At 37.5% G+C, this 16,657-nt stretch overlaps 1 protein-coding gene across 2 annotated transcripts; it reads left to right on the top strand.

Moving 5' to 3' along the window:
- Positions 1–326: 326 nt before the first annotated feature.
- tie1 (tyrosine kinase with immunoglobulin-like and EGF-like domains 1) lies at positions 327–16,281 on the top strand. Of its 2 annotated transcripts, XM_073851313.1 has the most exons (23): positions 327–565; positions 1,508–1,801; positions 2,061–2,171; positions 3,792–3,947; positions 4,040–4,171; positions 4,262–4,402; positions 4,937–5,065; positions 5,157–5,302; positions 5,423–5,567; positions 6,520–6,678; positions 6,790–6,927; positions 8,105–8,389; positions 8,543–8,833; positions 8,946–9,136; positions 10,140–10,350; positions 10,438–10,548; positions 11,090–11,280; positions 12,643–12,756; positions 12,856–12,926; positions 13,744–13,784; positions 13,872–13,968; positions 14,062–14,161; positions 15,557–16,281. In XM_073851313.1, exons 1-23 carry the CDS (start codon positions 523–525, stop codon positions 15,626–15,628), a joined length of 3,369 nt encoding a protein of 1,122 aa, XP_073707414.1. In that variant the 5' UTR covers positions 327–522; the 3' UTR covers positions 15,629–16,281. The 2 variants fall into 2 exon arrangements, with proteins under 2 accessions (XP_073707414.1, XP_073707415.1); XM_073851314.1 differs by lacking the exon at positions 8,105–8,389.
- Positions 16,282–16,657: the final 376 nt, after the last annotated feature.

Raw genomic sequence — 16,657 nt, 5'->3', positions numbered from 1 at the left:
ATTTTCATTTTTAAACATTTCATTGTTTGATTGATTTAAGGACATTTTTGTCTGCTTCTTGTAGAGTTTTACTTTTCAGTTGAATATAGGTCTTTTTTTAAGGAGGTAAATGTTTTTTGAGCAATATATTTTTATGCTTAATACACATTTTATGAGTTGTAATAAACAATTTAGGTTTCGTGAAATTCAGTGAAAATACTTGTAGTACATACTAACTGTTTGATCCTCTCTCTCTCTCTCTCTCTCTCTCTCTCTCTCTCTCTCTCTCTCCTACGCCTCTTCCTTCCTTTCCCACCCAAAGTGCGAGTGTGGAGTAGGCAGAAGAGTTGAGTTTTCTGCGTGTCAACAGCACAGATTTTTTATGCGCAGAGTGAATCAGTGCGCGTACATTCGCAGTGATCGTAGAAATGCTTAATTACGCGCGGCGACGGCTCGACACCTGGAAAACCCCACTGGAATGACAAATCCTGTATTTGGATAATTTCTGACGGATTATCTGAGAGTGAATATAAGATTACAGTCATGCTGCATTTAATCTGCCTCTTGTGCCTCATCGACATATCTGGTAAGTACTGCAGTTGTTCGTTTTCCACTAATTTCCACCTACAGAAAAGTGGCGTTTCTCCTTTTGAGTTGATTTTAAAATAATTATTGATTGATTAGGAGCCAGTGGTAGCCTATGGGAAGCCCAGAGCTCGTTGTCGCTAGTTATCTCATATGAGCTATCTAACAGGATTTGTGTCGAACGGATTTGAATCATTTGTATGTTGGTTTCAGTTACCCAATACTGTTATAAATTGGTTTCATATGTACGGTATTATGGTCTACTGAATGCCATTTGTCAATTCTGTGCTCACAATACGCTCTAAAAAGTGACACATTTTATTCTCAAAATATCACAAAATCCTCACACACACACTTCATAAAGTGTTTAAGTTTAACCGAAAGTTTGAACTGTTTTCATGGGAATAATTGTTTTCAACAATTATCAGGGCAAGTTGTCAGAATTTTTATTGTCTGACTTGTTTATGACAACAGCCACAATAACAGGTCTGTATATGTTTAAAAAAGTTTTTCTTTGACAATAGTGAGCAAGACATGTGGCTATATAGATACTGACTTCACTGTTTTAATAAGTGTGACAGCTAGCCAGGTCTCAACTACACGTTTTTATTATTTCGCACATGGGTTCTAGTGGCATTCATGGTGGAATGATGGCTTTGGATCCTCTTTGTTTCCTGATATTGTTCTTGCGATGAGAAGGGCACATAGTGGCAGAAAGCCAGGGGAAATGTGTTAAAAAGCAGGAATGTGGATGTTCCTCTAAAGTGGCTCCATTGTTGTTGTTATTTTGTGATCTTAATGTAAATGAACAGGAAACTGTACTGAGCAGGTTCATAGTTTCACCATTAAGTGATGAGAATATTAACTTACCAACTTACTAATTATTTTTTTCTCTTTAGTAAACTGCATTGCATTCATTTGTATGAAATGTGTCCTCTTTCAGATGCAGTCATGGATCTTACCATGACCTCTAATTGCGCCACATCTGTTCATCATTTCCGCCTCTCCTGCATTTCTGGAGAGCGTGACACCGACGGGATTCAGCTGAGCATCACGAAGGACAACAGCATTGTCCTTCGTGCAGATTCTCCAAATTTTAATGTGCAGAGGCCACAGACTAAAGAAGTGGTGGCTACTGCATTTACAGGCTTTGACCACAGTGGTATTTTCTACTGTCACTCAAAAAGGGGCTCTGACCAACTTAGCAGTGTTACACTCATCAACAACTACAGCAGAGGTATTATGACATGAGCAGAAGAAAGAAACCTAACTTATATCATCATTTACTAACCCTCATGTACAAACTTATGTGATTCAAAAAAAAGACACAAAAGAAGATATTTTGAAGAATGTTTCAGCTGTTTCTGTTCTTATGTTCTGTTCTTGTCTAATTATTATTTACTAACCTAAAATGTATTTGCCAAACTAATCAGACTGATGAAAAAAATTCATATTTGTGATGTTATATCAGTATACTATTATTATTTTCTTTTAAGGTCACTTTAAACCAGTGAGGGTCACTATGACGGCCAGTAAAGGAGATGAAGTGAAACTAATCATGGAAGTTGTTGGGACAGAAAGACGAGACATTACTTGGAAATTCAATGGTCAGTATAGCTTTAACCTTATTTTTACGATTTAGCAAGATACATGTCCAAAGAGCATTTGTGCAAGATTTCATGCATATTGGTACAATGATGTATAAGAATATGTTTTAAATTTTAAATTTAAAAGAGAGAGAAATAAAAACCAAATAAACCATATGTCTCGTGCTCACCTTTTGGTGAAGATCTTTTTGAATACACTTGACCACACCCTTTTCTAAATGACCCTGTTATAGCTACACAAAGGGTCAAATTCAACATTTCTTTTTGATTATTATTGATTTAGAGACTCTAGAGAATTGTGCTGTGGTGCTTATATTGAGGTTAAGCAAAAAACCTAGGACTAGTTTGGAAAAGTAGTTTTTTTTTACATAATTATACTTAAAGAACGATTTGATTGACAGCAGTGGTTCTTGAGGAAAAGTTGCAAACTATGAGGTGATCTATCAAATTATAGACTAAATTCTTACAGACCTTCAGGGTCATAAGTCGAATAGGCCCACCGAGTTTTCATTCTGATCAGCCTCTGTTAACCTTGTCTAATAGGTACTCAAATTCGTTGGCCGATTACTCTTTTTTTTTGAGAAATGTGAATGTCCTCATAGACACTTGTGGCACTTTGGACAAAGACACAAAATACCAATTTTTCAGCCAATTGGTTACGTAGTTATAGCAGTTTTTTTTTTGTTTTTCCCCAAACTCTGCAGCTTTTCTACTGTGACCTCAGATTGAGTTTTAACATACATGTTCCTCTTTTAGCAAAAATATGTTTTTGCATTTAAGAGTTATAGGCATTTTAGTAAGGGTGGTTGCTCCTTATGAGCATTTTGGCGTCCCGTTACGACAGTGAGTCGAAAGTTCAACCTTTTTTTTATACTTATTAATATTCACTCTCCAGAGAACCTTTCTGCTCAGTATGAGGAGATCTATCAAATTATATGAATATTGTGTGGATATGTGAAATGCTGTGTTATTACAAAGGTGTGAAACTCATTAGCGCCACCTAGTAATCGATTCCTTTTAAAGGTCTTAAGATTTCTAGGGCCATGAGTTAAACATGCCCACCAAGATTTGTTCAGATCGACTTCTGTTAACCTTGTTTAATAATGGCTCAAAATTCATTGGCCAATGGTGGCCATGTTTTTTGAGATATGTGAATGTCCTCATAGACACTTGTGGCACTTTGGTCAGAGATTCAGCATATCAGTTTTCAAGTCAATCGGACTAACTGGTGCACGGTTATAGATGTTTTTATGGGGTTTTTTTTATTTTTTTTATTTTTTTTTGCCGTTACACTCCACCTTTTTGTTCTGATTTTGGTGAAAATATCTCCTTCCATTCAAGAGTTATAGGCATTTTAGTAAAAGTGGCTCCACCCCTTATGAACGTTTTGGTGTCTCGTTGCACTGGTGTGTCAAAAAATTTAACTTTTTTTGGATAATTATTGCTATTCACTTATCAATTACAAGTGAGACATTCAGTTATTGGCAAAATGAGTAATCATGCAGAAAAACAAAGAGGTTCCAGCTAGATGTTTCCACTGGGATGATCAGTAAATGTATGAGCAAAAGATCAGCAAATGAATTTGCAATTTACAAACAAGAATATTCTGATTTGTTTTAGGTAACTATCACTACATGACTCCTATTGCTGATGTTCAAAACCGCACAGCAGTTCTTGACCTGGGGAAAGTTGATGAAAGCCATGCAGGGATTTACAGTGCCAGCTATGTAGGGGACAGTGCTCTTTTTAGTGCCTGGATCCGCCTCATCATCCGTGGTAACATGATCAGTAGCATATAACTAAATATATTCAGAACTTTGGATTTTCCATTCTAGTGCTTGATTTTTTCTTACCTGTGTATTATCCAGAATGTCCAAAGAATAAATGGGGCTCTGACTGTGACAAAGACTGTCCCGAATGCTTGAATGGAGGAGTGTGCCATGACAAAGATGGAGATTGTGTTTGCCCACCAGGGTTTATGGGAATGCGCTGTGAGACAGGTAAATGAAAACCATTTAAATTTAACGAATAATAACTTATGAAACTGAACTTAAATATACAAATCATTTTTTTTTTCTGATTTCCTTCAGCTTGTCGAGAAGGAATGTTTGGTAGGAACTGCCAGGAATCCTGTAAGTCGGAGAATGGATGCCAGGGCTTAAGTTTCTGTCTCACAGATCCTTACGGCTGTTCTTGTGCCAGCGGCTGGCATGGAGATCGCTGTCGTAAACGTAAGTTTAACATAAGATCCATTTATACAGTAACTGCTCTCTCCATGCAGAGTATCATCTGGAACAAACAGAAAGGATTCAGTTCAGAATTAAAGTTTAAACAGGTGCTGCTGGAATCTGCCAGTAAAAATTCAGCTTTCATCGATCTGACCAAAATAAACATTTCTTGCTGCTCTGTCCATTTGTTTTATTCTTTGTGGAAAACAGTTTCGACCTCAGAGTAAATAATACACGTAATTGTGAGGTAAAGTTTAAAATAACAAAAAGTCATACTGTGAAACATACATTGTGAACACAAAATTGCAAGAAACAGCCACAATTTGTGATGTACGAAGTCACACTTGTGGAAAAAACAGGCTTCCATACTTTTGGAGTAGTTACAGTACACAAACATTTCCAAACACACTTAAAATTCTTGAGGTCAGGCCTCAGACAATACAACATATTGACTTACTGAATCCTAAATAAAATCCTTGTTTTCATGTTTAATTGTTTATACAATAAAAACAAAATTTTTCAATGTTATTTTCATAGCCTGCCTTGAAGGAATGTATGGAGCTGACTGTCTTATAAGTTGCAACTGCAAGAACAAAGGCAAATGCAATCGATTCAGTGGCTGCCAATGTCCTACAGGCTGGAGAGGGCAATACTGTGAAAAATCAGGTCAGCCTTCAAAACTACTTTTCCATCTGCTCCAAAATCTATAACGTTTGTTCCTCTTGGCGCCGTTTGTCTAACCTTATCCGTCTTTCAGATCGTGCACCAGAGATTTTGGACATGGCCAGTAACCTGGAGGGAAACTTGAACTCCAGCCACAAGATCACATGCTCTGCAACAGGCCATCCACTCCCTACCCATATGAGTATTGAGCTACGCAAGCTGGAAAGCACAGTTCTTAAGGTGAAAGAGTCATAAGCTTAAGAAAAATAAGTAGGAATGTTTGTAAAATATCAAGTTAGAAAGTACTGTTGTGTCTATCTTTCTTAATGTGGTTGTGATTGTCTACTGTTGGTTTCTCAGGCATCCCACACTACCATGGACTCCAAAAAAAGCACAGCTCATTTTGAGATTTTAAGGCTGTCTGCAGAGCATAATGGTTTGTGGGAATGTCGAGTCTCCACCAATGGTGGGCAGGATTCCTTCAAGTTTACCTTAACTGTAAAAGGTGAGATTCGTTTTAAAATTGATTCATTCTACCAATGTTCTTACTGACTGAAAAACCTTTAAAGGGTTAGTTCACCCAAAAATGAAAATTATCCCATGATTTACTTAATCACAAGTTATCCTAGGTGCATGTGACTTTCTTCTTTCAGACAAATCCAATCGGAGTTATTTTAAAAATGATCCTGGCTTTTCCAAGCTTTGTAATGGCGTTGTGCGGGTGTTTCTATACATCAGTCTAAAAGAAATCCAATGAAGCACACACATCCATAAGAAACATTGCCTCACACGGCTCTGTGGGGTGAATAAAGGCATCCTGTAGTGAATCGATGCATTTTTGTAAGAAAAATATCCATACCGAAAATGTAATATCATTTTTCTCTCGTTTGCACTAACTGTCATCGGATGATGTAGAATGCATGTGGAATGCGGAAGCACAGAGAAGAGAGCAAAACAAAACAAGCTTTAGAAGTACAAAATGAGGAGTTGGAGGATTTTGATATAAGACAAGAGGAGACCGTTTTTTCTCTGCTAAAGTAAGGAAAATTGCTTCCTTTGCTCCTGTAAACAAAAGTTGGTTTTCGTGTCCTACATCCTGAACAGCTTGCGCATACGACAGTTAGCGCAAGCTAGATTAATAAAGTGATTACTACGTTTTAAATATGGATATTTTTCAGGAGGCCTTTATTCACCTCCCAGAGCCATGTGGAGCACTTTTTTATTACAGATAGATGCTCTTTATTGGACTTCTTTTGGACTGTTGAACAGAAACACCTGCCCACTGGCATTACAAAGCTTGAAAAAAGCCAAGACAATCTTTAATATAACTCTTATTGGATTTGTCTGAAAGAAGAAAGCTATATACACCTAGGATGCCGTAAGGGTAAGTAAATCATGGGCTAATTTTCATTTTTTGGTGAACTAACGCTTTAAATTTGTATTTTGCTGTGAACTAGAGCCTCCGTACCCAACCACTGCTCCTAAACTGCTGTCGAGGAGTAGCAAACAACTGGTTGTAAAGCCAGCGGCCACTTATGCAGGTGACGGTCCCATTATGTCCACTAAGCTGCTTTACAAGCCAGTAGATACAGAAGACTCCTGGTCCTCCATTATAGGTAACTCACTGCAGGTTTTAGGAATTCCTGCATTAAGTTCATGCTGATATGTTGAATCATATCAATGTACTTCATACTGTATAAATAAAGTATAATATTTTTTTAATGAAGTGTATGGCAGTGATCTAATCACATTACCGAACCTGAAGCCTTCGACCAGATACCATGTCCGTGTACAACTCACTCGTCCCGGGGATGGAGGAGAAGGTCCTTTGGGTCCAGAAGCAATCATGGAGACTGACTGCCCAGGTGAGAATCAATCAACCTAGAACTAAAAATTGACTTGGTTGTAGAGAAAAATTGGGGTAAACGCCCCACTTAAGAACATACCCTGGTGAAAAAAATAGCATATAGCAACTAGCTCCTGCTCAGGACCAGCTCATAACCAGCTCATCACCAACTAAGGGCCATCTTAAACCAGCTGCCATGCTTCAAAACCTAAGCAGCATACTTTTCAGAATAAATCTAATGCTGAAGTTCAGATGAAAAGATTATAAAAGTAGAAGTTCACTTCCAGAACAAAAATGTACAGATAAGTTACTCACCCTCTTATTATCTAAGATGTTCATGTCTTTCATTCTTCAGTCGTGAAGAAATAGTTTTTTGAGAAAAACATTTTAGGATTTCTCTCCATATAGTGGACTTCTATGGTGTCCGCTGGTTTAAAGTTTCAAAATGCAGTTCAAATGGTTAAAACAGCAATGTAGGACGATTTTGAAGTTGGAGGAGAAAATGAGAAGAAATATGAGTTTTTCGACATACACTAACCGCCTTGAACTAGAATACACAGAGTACACACAGAACTAGAGAAGACTAGCATCTGAGGTTAAATTTACTTTTTTTTAGGAAATAACCTATCATTTTGGATATCCCCTTCTTCCTCGGCTGGGATGGTTTAGAGCCCTTTGAAGCTGCATTTAAACTGCATTTTGGAAATTCAAACTTGCGGGCACCATAGAAGACCTGTATATGGAGAGAAATCCTAAAATGTTTTCCTCAAAAAAACAATTTCTTTACGACTGGTGAAAGACAGACATGAACATCTTAGATGACAAGGAAGTGAGTAAATACCTCTAAATGTTTCTTCTGGAAGTAAACTTCTCCTTTAAGTGCCATAAACATTCCATAATTGTGTTGAGATGAGATTGAGTGGCAGAATAAATTAAGGTGGAGGCATATTTCGTCATCTCATGAGGAAAAGAGTGGGTTTCTTTGAGCTGAGGATGCAGATTTGGATGGTGTTGGCATTGGATGTGATTGTCAAAATCTGGAGAAACAGACTGGAAACGGTTTATAGATAAACAACAATTTGACTGTTGACTTTCAGTCAATATTTGACCCTGAGAGACTGACTCTGAGAGCAGTGTAGTTTATACAAAGCTCAGCTGCAACGGACAGCATCTGATTGCGTATTCTGTGTCGTTAGAGCCCACGGCCCGGCCGGAGATTGATTCCTGCTCATTGGAGGGCCGTAATGCCACCATCAGGTGGTCCCTGATTGGCACATCCCGCGAAGCCACTGGCTTTTTAGTACAGCTCAACGGACAACATGGGGAGAGGCTGTGGGAGGAAACCACCTTGCTTAATGTGCTCTCCATCAAGCTCTACAATCTGGAGTATCACAGGGACTACCAAGTGGTCGTCCGGCTGATAAACTGCGGCAGCCATGGGCCCCCTTCAAAGCCCCACCATATTCACATCTATAAGCAGGGTAAACAGAAATCTTGTATGTCCCCAAGTAGGCACAAGACTATAAAGTAGGACATGAATGATAGACAGGATGGGCTGGAAGCAAATAACTCACAAGTATGTAAAAGTGTTAAGTGAAAGTGAAGTGGCAAAATTATGTATGGTCTCTCTCCAGGTCCTTCTTCTCCAAGGAACGTCCAGGCAGATGCTCTGTCCATCAATGCAGTCAGGCTTCACTGGCAGCCACCGGAGGACCCCAATGGAGGCATCGTGAAATACAGCATTGAATACCAGCCAGTGGGCCAGAGCAGCTTTCACCCTTGGGTGGACACAGACGATGGCAACAAAACCACAAAGGACGTAACATCCCTCAATGGGAGCACTTTGTACCAGTTCAGGGTGAGGGCTTTCTCCAAGGTGCCAGGGGAGTGGAGTAAGTTTGTACAAGCCAGGACACGTGGAGACGGTAAGTGACCAATGTGAGAAAGACATACTAAAAAGCTGAAATATGAGGTTAAGTTAAAGCTGTTCTAAAATGCTCTTTAAAAAAGGCATTTACCGTTTTTCATATCATCCAGGATTCTCCAACTATATTCCCACCACTCAGCAAGTTGGACGGCCAATGGCTGAGGATCATCAGCTTCTTTGGGCTGTGGTTGGGTCAGTGGCTGTGACCTGTGTGACCATCCTTCTGGCCCTTTTGATTCTCTTCTACATCCGTAAATCTGTCCTTAAACGAAAACGGACATTCACCTATCAGTCTGGATCGGTGAGCAGACACTTTATGTTATTACTTTATTTTTATTCTTATGGTTGTGTTAAAAAATTGTGTGGACATGAACTTTATTTTAATGCTTCAACATGGTGGGATAGTTAGTATATATTTTATGATGAACTGTATAACAATGAATTTGGTATGTTATGTATATACACTACCATTTAAAATGTTGGGGTCAGCAATATTTTTATTTAAAGAAATTAATACTTTATTCAGTAAGGATGCATTTAAGTCAAAAGTTTACATACACCTTGCAGAATCTGCTAAATGTTAATTATTTTACCAAAATCAGAGGGAACATACAAAATGCATTCTATTTTTTATTTAGTACTGACCTGAATAAGATATTTCACATAAAAGATGTTTATATATATATATATTCCACAAGAGAAAATGAAAATGTTGAATTTATAAAAAAAGGTTTACACACACTTGATTCTTAATACTGTGTTTTGTTACCTGAAAGTTCAACAGCTGTGTTTTTTTGTTTAGTGATAGTTTTTCATGAGTCCCTTGTTTGTCCTGAACAGTTAAACTGTCTGCTGTTCTTTAGAAAAAGCCTTAAGGTCCCACAAATTCTTTGTTTTTTCTGCATTTTTGTGTATTTAAACCTTTCCAATAATGACTGTATAATTTTGAGATCCATCTTTTCACACTGAGGACAACTGAGGGACTCATATGCAACTGTTACAGAAGGTAACTGATTCTCAGAAGGTAAACCAATGCATTAAGAGCCTGGGGGTGAAAACTTATTATTTTACTTATTTTGTCTTCTGGGCAACAAGTATCTTCTGTAGCTTCTAAAGGGCAGTATTAAATGAAAAAAAAAAAAGATATTTAGGCAAACTAAGAAAAATGTACACATTTTCATTCTGTTCAAAAGTTTTAACCCCTGGCTATTGATTTTTGTGTTTCCTTCTGAATCAGCAGTGAGCCTTTGAACCATCTGTAATATATCAATCTCTTTAATAAATGTGAACACATGTATTCTCAGGGAGAAGAGACTATCTTACAGTTCAACTCGGGGACTCTTACGCTAACCCGGCGACCAAAGCCTTCCCCTGAGCCCCTCACCTATCCCATACTGGAGTGGGAGGACATTAAGTTTGAGGATGTGATTGGAGAAGGAAATTTTGGTCAGGTCATCAGGGCCATGGTTAAAAAAGATGGCATAAAAATGAGTGCTGCGATTAAAATGCTCAAGGGTAAGAACACAAGCCAACACAACATTGTTAGCCAAGGTCTGTTTTTACATGATTGTGATTTTGTGTTTCCGTTGTGTGCACCTGCAGAGTTCGCCTCAGAGAATGACCATCGAGACTTTGCCGGTGAATTAGAAGTGCTGTGTAAATTGGGACAGCATCCAAATATAATTAATCTAATCGGTGCCTGCGAAAACAGAGGTCAGTGCGCCACCTATTGGCTTTACCTAGATATATGGTCAGAAAATAAAATGTGACCCTGGACCACAAAACCAGTCATAAGTAGTACAGGTATATTTGTAGCAATAGCCAAAACTACATTGTATAGGTCAAAATTATTGTTTTTTCTTTTATGCTAAAAATCATTAGGCTATTAAGTAAAGATCATGTTCCATGAAGATATTTTGTAAATTTCCTTCCATAAATATATCAAAACGTAATTTTTGATTAGTAATATGCATGGCTAAGAACTTTATTTCGACAACTTTAAAGGAGATTTTCTCAATATTTAGATTTTTTTGCACTCAGATCCCAGATTTTAAAATAGTTATATCTATATAGTTATATCCCAAATATTATCCTATCCTAACAAACCACACATCAATGGAAAGCTTATTTATTCAGCTTTCATGTGGCCCGGTGTCACAAATGTGCCTCACAGGGTTGAATGTGAAAGCACAGATGCCATATGATTTTTCTCTATTAAATAGCACAGTCATATAACAGCTTATTTTATTCACAGGTTACCTTTACATTGCCATCGAATATGCACCTTACGGAAATCTTTTGGACTTCCTAAGAAAGAGTCGTGTCCTAGAGACTGATCCTGCCTTTGCCAAAGAACATGGAACCGCTTCCACACTCACCTCCCAGCAGCTCCTGCAGTTTGCTGCTGATGTAGCAACTGGGATGCATTACCTTAGTGACAAACAGGTATAAAGTTTTTCAGATTATGTAGGTGTCTATTTGAGACGGGCAAAATTAAAGTAATAGTTCAGCCCAAAATGAAAATGTAATTCAAATTAACTCACCCTAGGGCCATCCATAATATATATGAGCTTGTTTCGTCATCAGAACAGATTTGTAGAAATTTAGCAATACGTCACTTGCTCACAAACGGATCCTCTGCAGTGAATGGGTGCCGTCCAAACAGCTGATTTTTATTTTTGGGTGGAATATTCTTTGAAATTACCATATTGGCCCATTAATTTTATTATATTTATTATTTGCAGCGATGCGATTTGTTTAATTATAACACAAGATAATAATAGTATAATCCACAAGAGAAAATAATAGTTGAATTTTTAAAAATGATGCTGTTCAAAAGTTTACATACAATTGATTCTTAATACTGTGTTGCTACCTGAACGATTCACAGTTGTGTTTTTGTTTTGTTTTTAGTTTTGTTTTTTGTGATAGTTGTTAGTGAGTCCCTTGTTTGTCCTGAACAGTTAAACTTCCTGCGTTTCTTCAAAAAATCCTTCAGGTCCCACAAATTCTTTGATTTTTCAGCATTTTGTATTTGAACCCTTTCCAACAATGACTATATGATCCATATTTTCACACTAAGGCCAACTGAGGGACTTGTGTGGAACTATTACATACATTCAAAAACACTCACTGATGCTCCAGAAGGAAAACATATGCATTGAGAGTCTGGGGTGTAAACTTTTGAACAGAATGAAGATGTGTACATTTTTCTTATTTTCATTTAGTACTGCCATTTAAAAGCTACAGAAGATACTTACATGTTTCTGTTTTGCTTCCGAAGCATCAGTGAGTGTTTAAATCTTCTGTAGTAGTTGCATTTGAGTCCCTCAGTTGTCCTCAGTGCGAAAAGATGGATCTCAAAATCACAGTCATTCTTAGAAAAGTTTCAAACTCGCTAAAATGCTGAAAATCCCAAGAATTTGTGGGACCTGAAGGATTTTTCTGAAGAACAGCAGGCAGTTTAACTGTTCAGGACAAACAAGGGACTTACGAAACAACTATCACTAAATAAAAACAAAAAACACAGCTGTGGATCATCCAGGTAACAGCACAGCATAAAAAAATCAAGTATATATGTAAGCTTTTCACCAGGGTTATTTTTATAAATTCAACTACTATTTTCTCTAATGTATGAAATATCTTATTCAGGTCAGTAAAAGATAACATGACTTTTGTATGATCCTTTTTTTTTTTTTTGGTAAAATAATTAACATTTTGCAGGTTCTGCAACGTGCATGTAAACTTTTGACCTCGACTGTATATGGCTTAACTCTGTGTCTGGTTATCTTGTTTGTGTATAAACAGTTCATCCACAGAGATTTGGCAGCCAGAAATGTACTCGTGGGAGAAAACCTAGTTGCTAAAATCGCAGATTTTGGCCTCTCACGTGGCGAGGAGGTGTATGTGAAAAAGACCATGGTGAGTACCATATCTATGAGATGATATGAGATAATTAAACTCTTTTGCCTTTATTTACTCATAAAACTGGTTGAATGTTGCTCTCTTTCTCTGTCTCAGGGAAGACTGCCTGTGCGATGGATGGCCATCGAGTCACTAAACTACAGTGTCTACACCACAAAGAGTGATGTGTAAGTACATCCTGTACATTTAGTGTTTTTGCACATATGGACATCACTTTGAATTTCACTTTAAATTTAAAAAGGTTATTGCCTGACACTTTTTTTATCCCTAAGTTTCAATACAAAACAACATGTCTTCATCCTTCTCAATTCTTAATGGACAACTGATAAATAAGCAGGAAGGAACTGATAACACAAACCAGGAAACTCAATTTTAGAGTAGCATGTTACACGAGACCACAGTGCCTCTGTCAAAGTGACCTATTTTTACCCACTCCAGAACACTGTGCACTGAACATTTTGAAAACAACATAACCAACATGACACACAAACATAGTTTTCTCCATTAGATCAGCTATTATTTTCCACAAAGCCTGGAGTTTGATTGTCACACTCAAACATTGAGAATGTTTTCTAAAAGATCCTGTGACACTGAAGACTGGAGCATTGCCATCATATTTATAAATATAAATACTAAAATATATTAAAATAGAAAAAAGTGTGTAATAATATTTTACAATGTTATTGTTTTAATGTATTTTTCATCAAATATATGCAGCCTTGATGAGCATGAGACTTTCAAAAACAATTTTTTGTTAATTTTACAGACCCTAAATTTTTGAAAGGTAGTGCTGTTCAAGTTCAATGTGTTCTTGTGTTTATTGAGCAGTTTTAAAACAGTTAAAAACAGTATGTAAACGTGCGAAATGGATATTAGCCAAGTTGCATCAACTTTATAAATAGTTAAACTTTTTACAGTAAACTATTGCAAGTTCTTCTTAAACTTCATTATTATTTAAGTAAAATATCTGCTTTGGTCTTTCAGGTGGTCTTTTGGAGTTCTTCTGTGGGAAATAGTCAGTTTGGGTAAGTTTGTTCGTAATAATTTAAATAAATGACTGCATTATGAACATGTTTCAGCCAGATGAATGCTATGAATCTGTAATCCTCAAGGTGGGACTCCATACTGTGGGATGACCTGTGCTGAGCTCTATGAGAAGCTTCCTCAGGGCTACAGAATGGAGCAGCCTAGGAACTGTGATGATGAAGTGTAAGCACAGACATCTGTGTTCTTGTAGTCACTTTTTCATATTGATTGACTGCAGTCATATTTATAATTACTTATATACAATTGTTCATACAGGTATGAACTTATGAGGCAGTGCTGGCGAGATAGACCCTATGAGCGACCGCCGTTTTCACAAATATCTGTCCAGCTTAATAGGATGCAAGAGGCACGGAAGGTAAGGAAAATGTAGACTGATGCTTGCATACATAATACTCAGACTACCATGAGGAGGTTTTGTTTGTTTTGTTTTGTTTTGTTATGTGGTTACCAGGGGAATTGCTGTGTGGTTATTGGTGGTTTGGTTATTTGTGGCACTATTTAGCAAGACTGTAACCACCTAAATCTATTATTTTACAAAGCATTTCTGTCAAATCCAGGTAATTTACCTTAGAAATGCTATGTTTTCTAACAGTTATGACTGTTATAGTGTCAGCTGTGGTCCGACCTCCTTAAAACTTTGCATGCTTGTTTAGAATCATCTGTTGCATATGCTCACCAGGTTTTGAGTTTTGAAGTTTTGAGTTTTCATTTAGGCTTTATAGTGTTTTGGGTAAATTAGAAGAGGCCCCTTTTCTAAACGATCATGTTATAGCTTCCCAAATGGTAAATTTGAACATTTTTTTGATAACTATTGACCTAGAGAGTCCAGATTGAGTGAAAAAGTAGGTTTTTTACATCTCAATCATTTAACAAATTATTAGACAGCAGTGGTTCTAGAAGCAAAGTTGAACAAAATGAGGAACGAGTCACGTTTATGTGCAAAAAACTATGCAGTGTACAATTGTTTACGCACCCTGGAAAAATGCAATTTCAAATTACCCTTGGGGCTGTGAGTCAAACAGGATTTATTCTGACTGACCTCTGTTAACCTTGTCTAATAGGTGCTAAAAATTCATTGGCCAGTGGCGGCCATGTTTTTTGAAATACGCAAATGTGCTTATAGAGTCTTGTGTCACTCTGAACCACAAACATGCACAACCAAATGACAGGACAAATGGTTGCATAGTAATTGCTATTTTATGTTTTTTCTTCTTATAGTGCCACAAAGTGGCCAAGTTCCGCAATGTTTTTCCTGTGACCTCAGATTGAGCTCTTATATGTGTACCAAATTTGGCACAAATTTGGTATTTCATTCCGTTCAGGAGTTATAAGCATTTTAATAAAAGTGGCCCTGCCCCTTTTGAGCGTTTTGGCATCCCTTTTGCAACAGTGATTCGAAAGTTCAACTTTTTTGATAATTATTGATATTCACTCTCCAGAGAATCTTTCTGCACTGGTTTGGTTCTGATTGTGTGAAAAACCTAGGACTAGTTCGCAAAAGTAGGTTTTACAAAAAATCCAAATATATCAGGCCGATTGGGGCGAGCCTTGGTGACGTTGTAGTTGGTGTGAGTACTACCATCCCTCCAAGTTTCAAGTCTCTACAACTTACGGTTACGCGCTACCCCTAAAAATTGCACTGACCCCATAATTTTGACTGTTAGTGAGCATTTCATGGCAATAGCAGAAATGTAGCAGTTCCATCTATGTGTAGCCATCAACCAACCTCTAATTCTTGCCTTTCATCCAGGCCTATGTCAACATGGCTCTCTTTGAGAACTTCACCTATGCTGGAATAGATGCTACAGCTGAAGAGGCCTGACTACCAGCCCCCCCAGACCCAAGAAGGGTTCATGACCCAAGGGAGGCTCATCACAGTAGATCTTTGCGCTACTGTCACTCCCCTGTGGTGAGGTTCCATCGTCCAAGAAGACACTCCACCAAGACCACATGGCTATAGAGAACAGACTGTGAAAGGACACTATATCTTAGAAGGATTCGTATCTCAGGACATGTTTGATTACTCAAGAGGAAATGGAACCTGCAATATAAGCTACAGATGTAGCACACTGGGTCTGTGGGGATCTGAACCAAGCATTGAACTCTTTTTCCATCTTTTATTGGGAGAATCATTGTGTGAGGCTGTTGAAATGGACATAAATCAAATGCAGTTCATTCCATGGATGAAAACGCCAGTATTATTCAATGTAGCACTTGAGAAAGTGATGTTTTGTCCTTATTGAAACTCATTTGTTCAGTTGAAGTGAGTTGTGTACATAATGTTTATCAGACCATAAAACGCCACTAAAGATCTTTTTTATATTTTTGTTTATGTATGACATATGTATGACATACTATAGCAATCCTGTAATCATTTAAAGAGCATTAAGTAAATGACTTTGATAAATAAAGCATGTGGTGACAGGACTCATCACAGAGGCATTTGGAGACAACCGTAGATTATGATAAAAAACAGAAAGTACTCACTCTTTCTTTCGTTCCTTCAAGTAGTGGGGTTGAGGTCAGGCCTCTTCCCTGCTGCAGCTTGCTGATCTGTCAAGGGTATTTCCTCCTATTCTGCCACAGGACCAGGAGCTGTCAGTCATGGTACGGCAACTCAGCTTCCTCCAACACACACAAAACCTCTCCACATTTAAGTACTGCATTAAATATTTATTTAGTTATTTAATTACTTACTTTTAATGGTCAACCAACCAAACTGTCTTTGACATATGGTCATATAAAAAAGGAGTCAAGGTATCAGTATGTTACAATTTCATGATGTTTATCTTAACCACACTCTAGACAGAAATGATTGCATGTTTCATTGTTTGCAAAAACACAGCACTAA

The sequence above is a fragment of the Garra rufa genome, chromosome 12 (assembly GCF_049309525.1).
Source record: "Garra rufa chromosome 12, GarRuf1.0, whole genome shotgun sequence".
Classification (NCBI taxonomy): Eukaryota; Metazoa; Chordata; class Actinopteri; order Cypriniformes; family Cyprinidae; genus Garra; species Garra rufa.
The sequence above is the reverse complement of the archived record's forward strand: the minus strand, read 5'-3'. Positions and strand labels throughout refer to the sequence as shown.

What these genes read in the sequence shown, in the direction of transcription:
- tie1 (XM_073851313.1), top strand. Translation starts at nt 523, where the DNA reads ATGCTGCATTTAATCTGCCTCTTGTGCCTCATCGACATATCTG. An exon ending in CATCAACAACTACAGCAGAG is followed by an intron (nt 1,802 to 2,060) that starts GTATTATGACAT and finishes TTTTCTTTTAAG; the next exon opens with GTCACTTTAAACCAGTGAGG. An exon ending in CGGTGCCTGCGAAAACAGAG is followed by an intron (nt 10,549 to 11,089) that starts GTCAGTGCGCCA and finishes TTTTATTCACAG; the next exon opens with GTTACCTTTACATTGCCATC.